Raw genomic sequence first — 19,834 nt, forward strand, 5'->3', positions numbered from 1 at the left:
CCCTTTTGGGGGGGGGGGGGGGTGTCGTGGTCGACCATTGATACTGCACCTCTGGTCAAAGCCGCAGTGGCCTCTCCAGGGCAGAGTTGATATGGAGATCCATCTGTTGGGGTACCCCCCCCCCCCCCCATGCTGACGATAGGTCCAAAGGAACGACAAAAATTGATAGTTTGGTGCCAGCATCTCAGGCATTGTTGTACCGGTGCTGGGTACAGCAGTCAGCCGCCTTCGGGACTCCGGCTCCAGATTTTTCCCTCGGGGTTTACTCCCGAAGCCTTTCCCGTGAGCAGGTATAGCCGCAAGGCAGTGAAGGTTTGAAATTGGAGTTTTCCCCCTCCTAGATGAGCTACTATCCGTGGCTAACAAGCCCCATCTGCCCAGAACAACTGATGTAGACCATTCTATTTGCCTCAGGAGTTCTCATCCATGATCCTGACATCAGTTTACATACCACCAGTGGCCAATTCTAAGCAAGCACTCGCAAAACTGCACAATGCTGTCTGTAAACAAGAAATAGCCCATACCAGCACATTTCAAATTATAATCAGCACTTTAACCTGGTCTGTTTGAAGAAAACCCTACCCAATTATCACCAGCATGTAACCTGTTGCACCAGAGGTCCCACCATACAAGACCACTGCTGCACTACCATAAGAAATGCCTATTGTTGCTTCCCAAGATCACATTTTGGCAAGTCGGAACATTTGACTGCACTCCCACTACCTGCATACATACAGAACCTAAAAAGCAAGGCACCAGAGATCAAGACAACTAAGAGGTGGTCGCAAGAGGCTAAGGAAGATTGCCTGACTCAGTGGACTGGGCTGTGTTCAAGAACACATCTGAGGATCTGAATGACTAAACCAGGGCTGTTACAGACTTTAATAAAATAGCTGTGGATGAGTGCATCCCCACAAAATTGTTCAGGGTTTCCCCAATAAGATGTCCTGAATGAACAATGGACTCCAGAACCTGCTGAGAGCCAGACCAGAGGTATTCAAGTCTAGAGATCAAGAATGCTACAAGAGATGCAGGTATGATCTCTGGAAAGCCATCTCACAGGTGAATTGGAGATTCCAGAATAGATTGGAATTGAGAAATGCTCGACAGCTGTGGCAGGGTTTGAATCCCACACAGTTAAATCTTGCAACATAGGGAATAGTAGAGCTTCACTTCCAGAGGAGATCAATGCCTTCCATGCTCAATTTGGTCAGCAGAACAGGGAGGAACCAATGTGCACCCTGATATCTCCCATGATTCTTTGGTCTCAGTACCTGAAGATGACACGCAGGCTGCCTTCAAGAGTGAATCTAAGGAAAGCATCTGGTCCAGACAGAGTACTTGTGCTGACCAATTTACTGGTGTACTCACAGATAACTCCAACCACTCGCTCTAGCACTGTAAGGCACCCACCTACTTCAATAGTACCAGTGCCCAAGAAGAGCATGGTAACCTGTCTAAATGACTACTGCCCAGTGGCACTTAGATTCACAGCGATGAAGTGTTTTGAGAAGCTGGTGTTGAAGCCTATCAGCTCCTGGCTGAATAACAACTTGGATCCACTCCAATTCGCCTACTGAAGCAACAGGTCTACAGCAGATACTATCTCGTTGGCTCTTCACACAACATCTAGACAGCAAAGATGCATACATCAGGATGCTCTTAATTGATTACGGCTCAGCATTTAACACCATCATCCCCTCAAAACTTACCAGTAAACTCTAAGACCTGGGCCTCAATACCCCGTTGTGCAATTGGATCCTGAATTTCCTCGCCTGTAGACCCCAGTCTGTCCAGATTGGCAAAAACAACACCACCACAATCTCCATCAGCACAGAAACACCACAGGGATGTATATTTAGCCCCTGCTCTACTCCCTTTAGAACTATAACTGAGTGGCTAAGTACAGCTCCAACTCTATATACAAGTTTGCTGATAATACCACTGTTGAGCTACATCAAAGGTGGTGATGAATCAGTATACAGGAGTGAGATTGAAACTTTGGCTGAGTGGTGTGTTATGAGTGTACCACAGCTCTGAGGGGCCGAAGGGTGCGGGGTAGCCCCCTCCTTTGTGAGAATCGCAAGAGCATTATTGGGTTGGATCGGAGGACCCAGGAAATGAGAGAGAGAGACATGGCCATTGTCTCCTGGAGACAACGTTTGTGGATTGGGGACTATGCTACGTGCAGGCCCTCAGGCAAAGTGGGCTGGTTGAGAGAAGGATTGCATCATCCCAACCTGATTGACATCTGAGACCCCGTGAGGAAGTATAAAAGAGGGTCTGGGGGAACAACCCCTTCAGACGCACCAGAAGAAACGCTAGCGATCCCGTAATAGCGGGTAGCCATTTGAAGGAAGCCACGTGCGTTCGATTCCCTTGTCTGGGAGCTGGTGGCTGGTACCACGGAAAACGACTTGGAACTAACAACGGGGAACCAACTCCCCCCGACTCAACGGACTGGCCTCATAAAAGACCCGGGCAAGTTTCAAACCGTCTCTCTCTTAAACCCAAAGAGCTGCAGCTTGAAAGGACAGTGACTTTTATCTTTCCATCGGACAATACAATATCCCCTAGACAAACGATAGAACTATTGCTTAATTGATGATTATTATTATACCCGCGTTTTTAGATTGAGTACTGACGACGTATATTATCTGAATGTCTGGATTAATCTTATTTTGTGCCCCTTTATAAATAAAGACTTTTAAAAATAGTACCATCAGACTTCAACGGACCTCTCTCTATCTTTGCTGGTAAGTGATCCAGTTATGGGAATTTCGTAACAGGTGTAACAACAACAACTTCTCACTCAATAAGACCAAGGGACTGATTATAGACTTCAAGAGAAGGAAACCATAGGTCCAGGAGCCAATAATCATCAGTGGAGAGAGTCAATAATTTAATGTCCCGGGTGCTACTATCTCAGAGAACCTGTCCTGGATCCATCATAAAAATATAACTGCAAAGAAAGCAGGACAGCATCTCTACTTGTTACCCCTCAGCCATCAGACTTTTGAACAAAAGGGGATAAACTATACTCATTTAAGGACTATCTTATTATTTCACGCTTATTATTTATTGCTATTTACTTACATCCAATTTTGCCCAGTTTGTTGCCCATTGATCTTGTTTATAGTCACTGTTCTATAGATTTGCTAAGTATGCCTGCAGATAAAGAATCTCAGGGTTGCATACGGTGACATGTATACAATCTGATAATAAATCATACTTTGCCTTCGCTATAATTCAGGGCAATCTATTTACAAGTGGATTCAACCTGAGCAATAAATAACCAGGAGCAACCTGAGCAATAAATAACCAAGTCAGAATAAAGCACAGACAACCTACTTTTGATCAGAATTCTGGCTATTTCCCCAATTATGTTGTAACGATCACTCAAACCAAGTAGCTCTCCTAAGGGGTTGTCTAATGATGAATTGTCAGGTGGTTGCATTGGCTGATCTGGATCGACATATTCTGGTGCAGTGTGGCTATGCACAAGTGATGGCTCTGGTTAGTATTGGGTCCCCTGGTTGTTCACTCCCTGATTTTGATCTTATCTTTGAAGCATTTCATTAGCCTACCAGTGGGTTACTGATCTTCCTGCAAATGAGAGTAAATGATCCATCTGGGGAGACAAGAGTTCAGCATCTGGATGACATGACCTATACATCGAAGTTGGTATTGCTTTATCATAGTAAAAATGCTGTTCATGTTGGCATCCTCCAGTAAGATGGTGTTAGAGTATCTGTCCATCCACCTCTCTTCAAAATCTTTTGCAAGGTTCTTTAGTGGTATTATTCTAGAGTTTTCATGACTCTTCTCTATGTGGTTCATGATTCAGCTCCATAGGGTAATATAGGAAGAACAACTGTTCCATAGACCAAAAGTTTTGTTTGGACCTATAGCTTACGATTTTCAAAGACTCTTTTCATTAATCTTGCATAAGCTCCACTAGTACTACTTAGGCAGTGGTTGATCCCTGAGCCAATTATCTGCGGCTATGTGCCCAAAAATCACGTGATCCTTGGGCATAGAGCTCGAAAAAAGCAACATGGCAGACTTTTATCATCGTAAACCAGTGAGTTGTTTGTTATGTCTCCCTGCTCACTGTGAAAATGGAGACACCTCTTTTACTTAGTTATTAGGGAGAGAGCGAGCCTATGGTATATTGAATACAGGGTGAAACGTGACGTCTTTGAGGTAACTGCAAGTCTGTGTCTTTGCTATTGCCTTGCTCACACTTGAGAGCTTGGTGGAGGGTGCTGATGCTCTTTTTTGATAGTGTCAGGAGGAGGGACTGTTGCTTGCTACCACTAACACGTGGTAGGGGGAGCTGGGAGAGACTTTGGGTTTCTAACATTTAACTGTCGTTCATTCTTTGAGGCATTTCTCTGTTTTCGTGGATGGTTGTTAAGAAAAAGCATTTCAGGATGTATATTGTATATATTTCTCTGACATTACCCCCAGACTTGATGTATAAGCACTCACAACAGTTACCATCTGGTTACTGGCAAGCACCAAACTGATAGTCATGAGATGTTCACTGATCACCATGTTCAGAAAGTAGACTGATAAGCTAGTTCTTTATTACAAACCCAACACCACAGATCCTGGGCTCATCAACTGCCTTTCCTTTCCAGGAGAAGGTGTAACCAACCTTTCTCCCTTCTCAGTTGCCCTTCATCTGCCAGAAGAGTTTCAAAATAAGTAGCAAGGTCAATCTGGCATTTCCTCAGTTCTCTGGTGATGATCAGAGCTTTCCACTCTGGTTGATAACCAGTTGTGCTATCAGAGTGTGCACATTCCAGCCTCCAAAGGTCACGTTTCTTTCTCAGGCCCTTCCCCAAGTAGGGTGAACAGAGTGATCCCTGAATAGGGCTGCTCAGTTGTGAGTGCAGCTGTTGAAGTGCTCTTTCTGCCTCAGTATAAGAGCCCAGCAAATGAATCAAACACCCATTGCCTAATATCCCAGCTGGTAACTTAGGGCTTCCAGATCTCATAATTCTGCCCCCTTTGCCACTTACTGATCACCAAATGACTTAATCCAAGATGTTCGTGTGGATTCCCTTAATGGAGAACACCTATGCATGACTTTGTTTAACTGGGGAGACTGATGCATGGGCAGCCTTGGCAGATCAGGGTTAAGGTCTAGTGGCGTGAGGTGCAAGATGACTGGAGATCCTTCACTGCTGTTATGATCTCCCACCAGCTCCAACTTTGGGGTCACGATTTGATTGCCCTTTGTCTGGAACCTCTCCATTGACCTTACTGCGATAGGTGACCCTAGCAGAAGCTAATCTCCTGGCGGCATCGCTCTCGGGGTCTCAGGAACTCACAAGCCTCTCCACCACAATAAGATGACAATCCTCAGAGAAGGATCATAAGAGGTGAAGAACAGTAATATGGAAATTTAAGCTGTTTAGGCGATGTACCAAGTGGATATGTTTTCCTCAACCCAACTGAGGACTATGCACTAACAGAATTGTAAAACTGGATGAATACAATGCTAGTGTTAAGAGAAATGAGGCTTGGCTAAGGTGGTTTCATACTGTACAGGTATTATGCCCGAACTACAATTTTCTTGTATGAGCTAGTTACACATACCTTGCTTGCGTACATCTTCCACAGCTGCAGTCAGTTCTTCCTTCAGGTATTGGCTCTCATGAGCAATTTTCTCACCCTTCTCCAAGAAGTTCTGTGTGGCCTGTTCCACAGAGGCAGCCAAAACATGTGCTTTCTTAGAACGCCCTTTCTTTTTGTTAGATGGTCCCCTGTTGCTAGTATTAACCAAGGTAGTCACCTGAAAAATATTTTTTTTTCATCTTAAGACCCTGACAGACGTTGAAAGATCTTTTGACAGAACTCACATTCATACAGAATTGATGATATCTTTAAAAAGTCTGAGTTGTAGCAGCAATTGGCAGTGTATGGTTACAGCAAAGAGAGGTGTCATGCAAAAAAGCCAGCATGTGGGAACAGAAAATTCAAATTTAGAAGGATTGACAGGTACATGGATGAGAGATGCATGGAGGGATATGAGCCAGGTGCAGGTCAGTGGGACTAGGCAGAAAAATGGTTCAGCACAGCCAAACTGGCCAAAAGGCCTGTTTCTGTGCTGTAATGTTCTATGGTTCTACGATTGAACAAATTAATGAAATGAAAGACTCCCAACTTCTTTATGTGATGTCAGCAAAGGAAGATCTACAAGCCAAAACCTTTAGAATTACTACTGCCGCACTGGACTTCGAGGCAAGTGATCCCAAGTTTGAATCCTACAGGCTCCAATGCACCTTTCCACGCATGCTGGACTGAGCTTCCAAGCTAACAATTCGGTCTTGTAAAAAACAAATGCTAAAGAAATGGCAAGGTTGCCACCCAATGCACAAGGCATGGAGAGTAACAAATGCCAAATGGTTAGCATAATTTTAACATACCATTTCAATTTACATAACCAAACTCCCCCCACACAATTAAATGACCAATTTAAAGATTTATTTGTCCTTTCCAGAGTCACTTACCTGTGTGACCAAAGGTTCCAATAAACGCTCCACTGCCAGCGTCCTTATTTCCAGATTTTTCGGATCCCATTTGAAATTAATGTTCTGAGTGTTTATAGTTGTCATGCTTCCTTGCCTATCAGATCAAAATTCAACATGCAAAACTTAAAACTTGAAGGAATCAGTTAAAGCTGTAATGTTTTCGATTAGAAATTAACTGTGCATTCATACCACAAGAACAATGGCACAACTGCAAAGGTACAAAAACAAACATTAATATTTTGGAGACTAAAACAAAATGAGTGGTGCAGAGCAAAAAGATGGTAATGTAAGTTTAAGATTACTTATGCACTTTATACTCTCTAGCAATTTGCTAAATACAGTGTATTTAGCATCCAGTGATCCAGCATCCTCTAAACTTCTAATTCACTTTTCTTTTATATGTTAGACAGTGGTATAACAACATTTTCCGGGGAACCCAGTGAGTTTAGAGGTAGCAGAAGGAAAGAGGGCTCAAGGAATCAGATGTTTAGAAATCCTAATGGTTCAGCAATCAGATAGCAAATCATCAGTTTTACTGATGATCAAATCTGCAGTAAATATAACTATGCTAGACAAGCCATATGAATATTTTAAAATATCTGAAGTAGCACAATATTATGATCTTTGTTTTTAGCATTTTACAGTAGCATTTTACTGTGAAATACCAACAAATATTCTGGATAACTGCACTTAAATTCTTTTTTTTAAACATCCCAATTATGGAATACAAGTAGTAGGTCAACAGCCCTGCCAAAAAATGCTGAACAAGTGGATGCATGTAACTGTAAGGTCAAGTGATTAGATATCGCCAAAAAAAATACCAACAACATACCTACATAGCAAACATAACCATTTCCAATGCTCTTTTACCAAGGTCACTATATTAAAACCTTTCAAGGCTTCTATATCAGCTATGATACCACAAAGATCTAACCACAGCCATTCCTCTTCATAATTCTTGATATCTGCAGCTATTAATGCTGATCACAGCATTCTTCTTCAACCCAGTGCTCTATTCCCAGCCAAGAAGCTCTGTCTTCGACTAATTTCACTCTTCCCTATTCAAACACAAACAGGGAAAGGTTTTCTTCCCATTTCCTCATTTTTACCCCTGGAGACCTCTGCCAAAATGCTGGAGGAACTCAGCAGGTCGAGCAGCATCTATGGAAATGAATACACAGGCAACTGCAAATGCAACAAGGAGAGAAAAGGTGAGAGCTCAACAAAACAATATAATAAAGGTGAAAATGGACAGATCGGTTACAAAATGGACAGAAAGGCAGCTGGGAGGCTGTGAAGATCTACAATAGCTAAGATTTAAAAAAAACATGCTTAATGACTATTAGGTAGTGTTTGTAGCAGAATGCTTAAATTTGCCATTCTACCAACACTTAAAACCTTTGAAGCAACATAGAAATTCTAGAGCCCAATACAGGCCCTTCCGCCCACAAAGCTGTGTTGAACATGACCTTACCTTAGAAATTACCTAAGCTTACCCATAACCCTCTATTTTTCTAAACTCCATGTACCTATCTAGGAGACTCTTAAAAGACCCTATTGTAACCGCCTCCACCACCATTGCCGGCAGCCCATTCCACACACTCACCACTCTCTGCATAAAAAACTTACCCCTGACATCTCCTCTGTACCTACTTCTTAAAACCTTAAAACTATGCCCTCTCGTGCTAGCCATTTCAACCCTGGGAAAAAGACTGACTATCCACACAATCAATGCCTTTCATCATCTTGTATGCCTCTATCAAGTCACCACTCATCCCCCATCACTCCAAGGAGAAAAGGCCGAGTTCACTCAACCTAGTGTCTAGTGGGGTGCCACAGGGCTCGGTATTGGGACCACAGCTGTTTACAATTTATGTCAACGATTTGGATGAAGGCATTGAAAATAACATCAGCAAATTTGCTGATGATACTAAGCTGGGTGGCAGTGTGACATGTGATGAAGATGTTAGGAGAATTCAGGGTGACTTGGATAGGCTGGGTGAGTGGGCAGATACTTGGCAGATGACGTTTAATGTGAATAAGTGTGAGGTTATCCGCTTTGGGAGTAAGAACAGGAAGGCAGATTATTATCTGAACAGTGTAGAGTTAGGTAAGGGAGAAATACAAAGAGATCTAGGAGTCCTTGTTCATCAGTCACTGAAGGTGAATGAGCAAGTGCAGCAGGCAGTGAAGAAGGGTAATGGAATGTTGGCCTTTATTACAAAGGGAATTGAGTACAAGAGCAAGGAAATCCTCTTGCATTTGTACAGAGCCCTGGTGAGACCACACCTGGAGTATTGTGTACAGTTTTGGTCTCCAGGGTTAAGGAAGGCTGTAGAGGAAGTGCAGCGTAGATTCACGAGGTTAATTCCTGGGATGTCTGGACTGTCTTACGCAGAGAGGTTAGAGAGACTGGGCTTGTATATGCTAGAATTGAGAGGGGATCTGATTGAAGCATATAAGATTATTAAGGGATTGGACAAGGGAATTATGTTCCAGATGCTGGGAGACTCCAATACCAGAGGGCATGGTTTGAGACATTTAGGACAGAGTTAAGGAAAAACTTCTTCTACAAGAGAGTTGTGGGGGTCTGGAATGCACTGCCTCGGAAGGTAGTGGAGGCCAATTCTCTGGTTGCTTTCAAGAAGGAGCTAGATAGGTATCCGAATCAAGGGATATGGGGACAAGGCAGGAACTGGGTATTGATAGTAGTTGATCAGCCATGATCTCAAAATGGCGGTGCAGGCTCGAAGGGCCGAATGGTCTACTTCTGCACCTACCGTCTATTCTCATAAGGCGTGTTCCCCAATTTAAACAAAGAGAATTACAAACTGTAAGATTAGACACTGGAAAAGAACTCCATCATTACCAGAAAGTGGGGAGGTAGTGGTAAATATTTCTTTATCTGGAACTCCAGATTATAGTGCTTGCAATCTTTCATGTCTTAAAGACAAGATAAACAGGGGCACAAAGTAAACCTATTATTGAACATACCAAGTACGACTGAACCAAGTATGTCCCAACAAAGATGACAGCTGTGACTTTGCAAACTTGATTATAATGCCTGGAAAAAGAGGAAATTGTTTACAACCTGAACTACCATTGTGCCTCAGAGGGATGCTGTGCAATCAGCAATTTGGTGGGAACAAAGTGGTTGAGAAATAGCACAACAGCCAATTAGATAGCATCAATTTCCTTAACATAATCTACCAAACCTGCAAAATACTGCAGCAACTCAGTTAGCCAGGCAGCATCTACAAAAAAAGAATAAACAATTGATGTTTCAAGATAAGACCCTTCATCAGGACTGGAAAAAAAAATGAGAAGTCAGTTGAGGTAACAACAAACATAAGTGAGTAACAGAAATGTAAACAGCAGGCTCTGTTGGCAAAAATTGAAATCAAATCATTAGAAGGTGACATAGGATCAGAAGACGCACAATTCTTGTGGGTGGAGTGAAAAAAAATGCAAGGGTAACAAAGATCCTGATGGGAGTTATAAACAGGCCTCTGAACAGTAGCCAGGATGTAGGGTACAAATGATAATGGGAGATATAAAAGGCATGTATAAATGGCAACAAAAGAAAAGTCATGGGGGATTTCAATATGCAGGTAGATTGGGGAAAAAAAATCACATTGATGCTGAATCCCAAGAGAAGGAATTTGAAGTATGCCTATGAGCTGGCTTTCTAGAGCAGCTTATGGTTGAGCTCACTAGGGAAAAGGCTATTCTGGATTAAGTGCTCTCTAGTGAACCAAATTTGATTAAGGAGCAAGCTTAAAGTAAAGAAATCCTGAGAAGGCAGTCACCATAATATGATAAAATTCACTCTGCAGTTTAACAGGGAAAAGCTAAAATCAGATGTATCAGTATTAAAATAGAGTAAAGGGTATTAAGAGGCATGAGAGAGTACCTGGCCAAAGTTGAAGAGAAGGAGACACTAGCAGGGATTACAGCAGAACAGCAATGGCTGGAGTTTCTGGGAGTAATCGTAAGGTGAAGGATCAGTTCATCCCAAAGAAAAGGCATTCTAAAGGGTGGATGCTAGAAATCCAGAGCAACACACACAAAATGCTGGAGGAACTCAACAGATCGAGCAGCATCTATGGAAATGAATACACAGGCAACTGCTAATGCAACAAGGAGAGAAAAGATGAAATATGAAGGTAAGCTCACCAAAGGTTTTTCTCAGATACATAAGAGACTAAAAGAGATGCAAGAGTGCATATCAAACTACTGGAAAAAGATGCTGAATAAACAGTAGTCAGGTAGTAGTTTTTTGGCAGTGTACTTAGTCGCAGGGGCCAACCAAAAGGCACTATTGTATTTTTTAAACATACTTTTTGTGATCATTAGACTGTGCTGGACTTTTAAGTTCAGTACTACAGGTATACCACATCAGCAAATTGCTCATTGGCAGAAAAACTGAAGGAGCTGGACTTGGTTGGATCGTGCTACTGCCTGCTTCAGAAAGGCATCCAAGGAGTCGGTGCACAAAGGCGATGTGTAATCTAACAGTCAGTGATCGTCTTATTCGCTTTTCTGGTGGTTGCGAGACTCTGTTGGACATTCTTAATATGGAATGCAGCAAGTCTGATTCACTGATTTATTTGTGGATGGCAGGGACGCTGATGGCCTTGGTCGTAGTTTACAGCCACCCAGAAGAGAGGCATTGGAGTCAGCGTGCACCAAACTGCCAGGGGAAAATGGTGTCCAAACTACAGTCAATGTTGCCCCTTATATGTGATATATGTGCCTTGTGCTGTGTGTGACTTGACCCCAGAGTAACACTGATCTGTTTGGTTATGTTTGAATGACAATTAAACTTAAATTTGAGCTGACAAAGAAACAGCAGATGAACGCTAAGTATTTTGCACTAGTCTTCACTGTTGAAGACTCCAGCAGTACACCAGAAATGAGTGTTGGTGCAGAAGTGTGTGTAATCACTTTACTATGAAGGTGCTTCAGAAGCTGAGAAGTCTGAAGGTAGATATGTCACCTGTACCGGATGGACTGCACCTTAAGGTTCTAAAGGACATAGCTGAAGAGATTGTGGATCCATTAGTAGGGATCTTTCATGAATCACTAGGTTCTGGAATGGTTCCAGAGATTGGAAAATTGCAAATGTTACTTCACTCATTAAGAAGGGAGGAAGTCAAAAAGCAGGAAATCATAGGCCAGTTAGCCTGACTTCACTGGTTGGAAAGATGTTGAAATCTATCTTTAAGGATGTAGTTTGGGGGTACCTGGAGACACATGATAAAATAGGCCAAAGTCAGCATGGTTTTCTAAAGGGGAAATTTTGCCTGACAAATCTGTTGAAATTCTTTGAGAATATTACAGGCAGGATAGGCAAAGGGAGAGTCAGTGGGGATGTTGTTTATTTGGATTTTCAGAAGGCTTTTGAAAAGATGCTCTATTGGCGGCTGCTTAACAAAACAGGAGCCCACAATATTATAACAAAGGCACTAGATAGATATAAGATTGGCTGACTGGTAGTAAGCAAAGAGTGGAAATAAATGGGCCCTTTTCTGGCTGTCTGTCAGTGATTAGTGGTGTGCTGCAGGAGTCCGTGTTGGGACCACTTCTTTTCATGTTGTACGTCAATGATGGATGAAGGAATTAATAGCTTTGTGGCCAAGTTTGCAGATGATATGAAGAAAGAGGAAAGGGCAAGTAGTGTTAAGGATGCATGATATCTGCAGAAGGACTTACACAGATTTGAGGAATGAGCAAAGCAGCAGCAGATGGAATATACTGTAGGGAGGTACATGGTCATGCACTTTGGCAGAAAGATTAAAGATGTGGATTATTTTGCAGATGGGAGAAAATGAAAAAATCACAGGGGCTAAGGGATCTGGAATTCCTCATGCAGGATTCATTAACGGTTAACTTGCAGATTGAGTAGGTGGTAAGGAAGGAAAATACAATCTTAGCATTAATTTCAAGACTAGAATACAAAAACAAGGATGTAATGCTGAGACATTATACGGCATTGATCAGGCTGCACTGAATATTGAGAGCAGTTTTGGGCCCCTTATCTTAGAAGGGATATGCTGGCATTTGGAGTGCTTCCAGAAGATATTGCAGGAATGAAAGAGTTAATGTATGATGAACATTTGATGGCTGTGGGCCTATACTTACAGGTGTTTAGAAGAATGGGGGGGGGGTGGAAATCAAAATCTATCGAATATTGAAAGGTCTGGATAGAGTCGATGTGGAGAGGTTGAGTTAAGGACATTAGGGCACAGCCTCAAAATAGAAGAGCATTCCCTTAGAACAGAATTGAGGAGGAATTTTTAGCCAGAGGATGATGAATTTGTGGAATTCATTGCCACAAGTGGCTATGGTAGCCAAGTCACTGGTCTATTTAAAGCACAGGCTGATAGATTGATTAGTGTGAGAGTCAAAGATATGAGGAGAAAGCAGGGAAATTGGGGTTGAGAGAGATAATTGATGGAGTAGACACGATGGGTCAGTTGGCTAACTTCTGCTCGTATGTTTTACGGTCTAAGACAGTTCGACAGGTACATGAAAAAGTTTACAAAATTGTAGGCCAAACTCATGGCAAAAAGGATTAAATTGGTCAGCATGAACCAGCTTGACCTACACTATGACTTGCACATCCAGGCTCGTTCTCAAATTTACCCATCAATAGATGGCAAGATTTAATGTAACAAGCCCTTGCTGCAAAAACTAACATTCTTTTTTAACCACTAAATGTGCCATATTTTATTTATAAATATTTAACTTCTTTAATACTCTGTTAGATTCATATTCATTTATATATTTATCACATACTCATTTCACTCTGTTTCAATGTGCCCTTTCAATTACCAACAAATACAACTCAAGGATGTGCTGGGAGTAGCCCACAAGTATCGGCACACATTTTGGTGCTAACTTTACATGCCCACCTTGTTCAGTAGAACAAGCAACAGTAAGACATGCCTCCTTCCTCTATCCCACGGACAGCCAGGCTGCTAACCCCAGGACCCCCCAGTGGACCTATGCACTTGCAGACATCAGGCCACCAACTTCAGTATTGGATTTGCAGCCCCGCAGACCCAGGGATTCTGCCTTTGGACCTTAGCTTCCTAAATAGCAGACTTCAGTCTTCACCCTTCAATATTGACCCCAGCACTCACTGGCGATAGGGCCTTGAACATCATGCCTCACATTCTGGGCTCACTGACTCGTCGTCCTATAGGTCTCATCCTTAGTGGCCTTCGTCCGTGGACCAGAGTCCTTGATCACTAACTTCCCCCAAATAACTGTTCCTAATCCCTACTCTGACACCTAACATCTACCTTCGTCCCCAAAATCATACCAATGAACTCAAAAATAAAGTCTCAGCCATGGCCTCGACAGAGACCACAGCTCAGTACCATCTTGAGCAGAAATTAATATTCTGTAATTTTATGTGTTACCAATATAGAAGAAATTTTCTTTTCATAACTGCCTTCAAAATTACAGGACAATTAAGTACTTGAAATATATTGACCAAATAGACAAGGAACAAGATATGCAGAGAATGTACCACAAACATTAATGAGTAACCAATTGTAGATGCTTATTACCCCCTTTATTGATTAAATGATAAAATATAGCCCACAAAAATAAACTTACGGAACAGGAATAGGCCATGTATTTCAATGCTGGGAAAAGCTAATCTAGTTCAACTACTCCGCCATCCACTTATGATTTGGAATGTTTCTGAGAACAAGTGGTCATCCACCTCTATTTTCTAAAGCATAGGTTTCTGCCTCTGCCGTATTTTCAACCATTAAGTTTCAAGCTCCCATTAGTTTCTGGATAAATTAATTTTTCCCTTTTCTCCCTTCTACTAACATCTTAAATCTCATAAAATAATAATTTAAAAAACTAGATGCTGGAAATCTGAAATACAAAATGCTGGCAATGTATTGAAGGGCAGCATTTGAGAAAATCTTTTCCAATAGTCAGATCAAGCACCCCCCATGTTGAGTGTATTTAAACATTTCTGAGCAAACACGAGGAAATCTGCAGATGCTGGAAATTCAAACAACACACACAAAATGTTGGTGGAACACAGCAGGCCAGGCAGCATCTATAGAAGCACTGTCGATGTTTCGGGCTGAGACCGAAACGTTGACAGTGCTTCTCCTATAGATGCTGCCTGGCCTGCTGTGTTCCACCAGCATTTTTGGGTTGTTCAAACATTTCTGATATTGTTTTTACCTGATACCTGCCTTTTTGCTTACTTTACCAAATCCTTACGTTTTTGTTTTGATTAAATCTCACCTCAACTTGTTTCAAGGGCAGCAAATCAAGTCTTGGCCCCATGCCTCAAAATTAAAACTTTCAAACTACTTAATCTCATTAGCCTCCAGTGCATTTTTGAATGTTTTCATATTATTTCCATCATACAGTGACCAGAACTCTCGTACTCTTGCTAGATTTTAAGCAATGGTAAATGCTGTTCTCGGATTAGATCCAAGTATGCATCAGGTTTCCCTGAACATTTTGTTGCTGGATTGGACACACCCAAACTGCTGCTTGTTTCAGAAGTAGCATATGGCCCATTACATCACCAGATAAATGAGGGAGTGGGGCGGGAGTAGGCTAAAAAAACATTTCATCAGACAAGATTCCAGGCCTCCAGTCAACCCAAATACACCTGTCTCCAGTAAAGGGTAGGGTGGGGTGGAAATAGAAACGACCACCAACTAGATATTATATTACTACCAAGTCAAGGTATGTCCATTTTGTCGAATGGAACTTCATCACCCACCCTTAGACAAACCAAACAACATTAAAACATTTGAAATAACTAATATACCAATGTACAGGAAGATTCAGAAATGTAACTGTACCCACAAGCACTCCCCAAACTAAGCTGCTAATAGCATAGAATCCACCTCAACTGGTTGATTATTACCTGCACAAACAATGCACTTTTATTCCTATATTTTCAGACAACTGCTGTACAACTATGATGATCCACGCAGGTTATAATGTTTAAGACTCAAAGCAAATTTAATTATTTTAAAAAACGCCAATAGAAGCTAGTGAAATTGAAAGTTTATTTCCAATATAGAATAGCTATTCCTCAAAATAGTTCTTCTCGCAAGTTGCCGAAATGGTAAATTAGGCATTTAACTGGCTTCCCGAAACAAGAACTTTTTACAATGGATGTCAGTTTCGGGAAACTTTAATCCCGGGAGTAAATGAGGTGATAGCACACACAACTGAGTACAAACAATGCGACCCCACAGGTTCACAACAATGAGAAAATAGTTCACCGCACTTTTTCCAACTTTCAGTTATCACGACATAAAGACGTACTTGCTGAGTAGATTGTTTTCGGACTGATTTTTTTCCCTGAAAGAAGCTGAGAAGACTACACGAAAAAAAAACTTTTTTCAACTCTGCGCTAGCTAGCCACTTAGTCATTCCAGAAATACTTTAAAATCATAGTTCTGGGACGGAAGGGTGGAAGAGACTTCAGATTTGTGTGCGGATTACGTGCGGGGAGGCTGAAAAGCAGCCGGATCGCGGGCGTTGCCTGCCGAGGAAAGGGACAGGCCCGACCCCCTCCACCTCCGGTGTCCCGACAACAATAACAAGGAGGACGCGGCCTAACGTCGGCAGCCGGGGAGGTCGGGTTCCTGCCGAAACCACCGCACAAGCAGGCGGGCGGAAGAGAAATTAAAATCTGTGCAGCTGCCCGACCGCAAAAAAAGGAAGCTCTCTGGCTCATTGAAACCAAAGCCGAGGAGCGGGGCTCGAGGCGTCCCGAGCCTCTGGGCGGCCATTTAAACTTCCGAAGAGTTCCAAACGGAACTTTCCCGTGCCCGCGGCGACCAGCGGCGCCAACTCCCCCACCTCAGCGACACTTACTTGGTGCAAGTTTCAGGCTGCCCGCCCCTTCCCAAGCGCTCCCGGTGAACTCCTCGCCGCTGATCTTCCTCCTCTCCCGACTCTACTTTGGCAGCCGAGCTGACGAGGGAGGAGGAGGAGGAGGAGGAGGAGGGGGGGCGGTTGCGAGCGGCTTCCGAGTAAGAAGTGGCGGCGGTCGGAAACGCGGAACGGGCAGGGCAAAGCGGGCGAACCCCACTCCTTCTCCCCCGAGTTCGGGCGGCGAGACGGCGAGGTGGGCGCGGGTGAACACAGCGGCGAGGGCAGCGCGGAACTCGGAAGACTTGGAGTGGATCGCGGCGCCACACCCAGAGCAGCTATGTCATGGAGTCAGGTGTGCGCGGCCACAGAGGAGCCACACTCCCACGGCCAGATGTTTCTTCACACAACTATTCCAGCCCTTCCCCCCCACACACACACACCGTTAAATTCCACTTCAGTTTTGACTTTTTCTAAATCCTGGACTTTACACTCTATGGCTTGCGATAAACAACCAAGAGCAAATTGCACCTTTCATTCCCTTGCCTCATGGCCTATGGTCGTTGACCGGTCAAAACTGGACTTTCTACGTTTGAGAGAGAGTGAGACAGAAGAGGAAATTATTGGTAAAACTAATCAAACTATTCCCCGTGCTGTAAACTCCGATATGCAGTACTCCCAATATAATCCAGCTCCCGTGTTCAGTAAACCAAACTGGATTCTATATGAAAGGAAACTGAAGATAATGTTTTTTTTTCTGGGAACATTTCTCAAATATACTTTTCACAATCAATGGTTTCTTTAATTTTGTATGACAGTTTTTAAAATTGTATACTGTAATCAAAATGCTCTCAATTACATAAATTGTATATTAATGTTGGGGGGGGGGGTGCTCAGATGCTCTCCGTACCATTCCCTATCACAAAGATTCTGTGAAATGGTAATTCAAGCTTTTATTAGACAAAAGCCTACTGTAAGACACCATTTTCCTACTCTGGCTTTCTTCACAGAAACGAACAGATCTGTAGGAAGTTTCACACTATTTCAGCAAAAACACACAGCAGCTGGCCACATTATAATTATAAAAGTGGGATCAACCAAATGGTAGGATATGTTTGTTGCCCTCTTTTTAATGAACAAAATACTCCTACATAAATGTACCATCTCAAAGTGCTCCATTTTGGCAAAATCTCCCAGTGATGTACCTACACTTGCACTTCTGCTTTCACTGCTGAAAAACACCGGCATATTTATCTGAGAATTGTGCCACTAAAGTGGTTGCTTTTCACAAAACGATCTGAGTGATCTTTTCAGTCTGATCTGCTGTTCTACTTACAAGGTAGGCATGACATCTTTCTGCTGTAATTGGTTTATTGCTGTCATGTACTGAGATACAGTGAAAAACTGTGCATGCCATCCAGAGATCTCAAAACATAATTACATCAAGGTAGTGTAGTACAAAGGGGGAAAACTAACAATGCAGAATGTAGAGTTACAGCTAGAGAGAGAGTGCTGTAGTGTTACATTTACAGAGAAGAGGACATGCAGGAAGATAATAAGGTACAAGGAATATAATGAGGTATGTCATGAGGTCAAAAGTTCATCTTTAATGTACAAGAGGACCATTCAGGAGTTTAATAACAGTGAGATAGAAGCTGTCCTTTAGCCTGGTATTGTGTGTTTTCAAGCTTTTGTGCCTTCTCCCTGATGGAGGGGGGAAAGACCAGAGAATATCCAGGTTGGATGAAGCTTTTGTTATTCTGGCTGCTTTCCCAAAGTTGTGGAAAACGTAGGTAGTCCATGGAAGGGCAATAGGTTTTTGTGATAGACTTGAGTTGTGTCCACAACACTCCAATTTGATTTGCTCTTGGGCAGAGCAGTTGCCATACTAAGCTGTGATGCATGTAGGTAGGACAAAATACACATCACTTCTTAATTCTTTGGGCTCATCTCCTTCAGAAAATATCTCCCAAACATTGAGAGCACTTGTCTCTTTTTAATTGTACTGCCTTAGTATGGATGACATTAGGGAGAATCACTTGCTGCTCCCAAATCTGGTTGATTTGCACCAACATCATGGCTGTTGGGATTCTTTACTCAGAATTATCACCTTTGAAGCCAGCTACTTTGTATTTAAAATGGTATTCTGATTCTGACCATGACTGCTTCCCTACATGTCTCATCTCATTCACATCATGCTTTACCCAAACATTTCTTTATCAGATGCTCATGCTGTCATCAATTATATTTACAATATCAAAATAATCTTGCCATTGTTCTGCCCTGTTTTAATGATTTTTAAGACATTGTACACATTCCCCCCCCGACTTGCCCATCTGTATGCAAAGTAAATTTATTATCAAATTGCATACATGTCACCATATACTACCCTGATATTCGTCTTCTTGTGAGCATTCAGATAAGTACAAAGAAACACAGTAGAGTCAATGAAGAACCACACACAACAAAGACAGATAAACAACCAACGTGCAAAAGACAGCAAACTTTAAATACAAAAAGAGATTTTTAAAAACTAGATAAGCAATAAAGATCGAGAACATGAATTGTAGAGTTCTTGAAAATGACCCCATAGATTGTGGATTCAGTTCAGCATTGGAGTGAGTGAAGATGAGGGAAGTTATCCCCTCTAATTCAAGAGCCTGATTGGGGAGAAATTACTGAACCTGATGGTGTGGGTTCTGAGGCTTCTGTACCTCCTCCCTGATAACAGCAATGAGAAGAGAGCATGACCTAGATGGTGGAGTCCTTTGATGATGGATGCTGTTTTCCTGCAACAGTGCTTCTTGTAGATGTTCTCAGTGGTGTGAAGGGCTTTATCCATGACGGACTGGGCTACTTTTTATTGGTTTGAACTAGGCTTTTTTGTAGGTTTTTCCATTCAAGAGCAATGGTGTTCCATACCACTCAGTATATTCTCCACCGCACATCTACTTAAGTTTGTTAAAGTTTTAGATGACATTCTGAATTTTTGCAAACTTCTAAGAAAGTAGAAGCATTGCTGTGTCTTCTTTGTAATAGCAATTACATGCCAGACCCAGGACAGATCCTCTGCATTGATAACACAGAGGAATTAAAAGTTGTTGACCCTCCGCACCATTAACATTTTGTTGAGTTGCCTCATGGACCTCCAATTTCCTCTTTCTTTAGTCAATAATCAGCTCTTCGGTTTTGCTGACATTGATGGAGAAGTTGATGATGTGACACCATTCAGCCAGATTTTCAATCTCCCTCCGATATACTGATTCATCACCACCTTTGATCCAGCCAATGACAGTGGTGTCATCAGTAAACTTAAACATAACATTGGAACTGTACTTAGCCTCGCGGTCATTAGTATAAAGCAAGGACTTTTTTTGCAGCTACTCATATTGCTATATACATGAGAGCAA

General features: G+C 42.3%; 1 protein-coding gene across 3 annotated transcripts in view; it reads right to left on the reverse strand.

The window, feature by feature from the left end:
• Window positions 1-16,969, reverse strand: part of ctnna1 (catenin (cadherin-associated protein), alpha 1) — a 113,582-nt gene extending 96,613 nt beyond the window's left edge. The window contains exons 1-4 of one of the 3 annotated variants that reach the window (XM_059990138.1): window positions 16,428-16,496; window positions 9,540-9,609; window positions 6,525-6,639; window positions 5,611-5,806 (exon numbers count right to left, since the gene is read on the reverse strand). In XM_059990138.1, the coding sequence (XP_059846121.1) occupies window positions 5,611-5,806; window positions 6,525-6,629 (301 nt within the window). In that variant the 5' untranslated portion in view covers window positions 6,630-6,639; window positions 9,540-9,609; window positions 16,428-16,496. Of the gene's footprint in view, window positions 1-5,610; window positions 5,807-6,524; window positions 6,640-9,539; window positions 9,610-16,427; window positions 16,752-16,867 lie in introns of those variants that run through there. The other 2 variants (XM_059990139.1, XM_059990140.1) reach the window with 2 other exon arrangements.
• Window positions 16,970-19,834: the final 2,865 nt, after the last annotated feature.

Source organism: Hypanus sabinus, chromosome 15 (assembly GCF_030144855.1).
Source record: "Hypanus sabinus isolate sHypSab1 chromosome 15, sHypSab1.hap1, whole genome shotgun sequence".
NCBI lineage: Eukaryota > Metazoa > Chordata > Chondrichthyes > Myliobatiformes > Dasyatidae > Hypanus > Hypanus sabinus.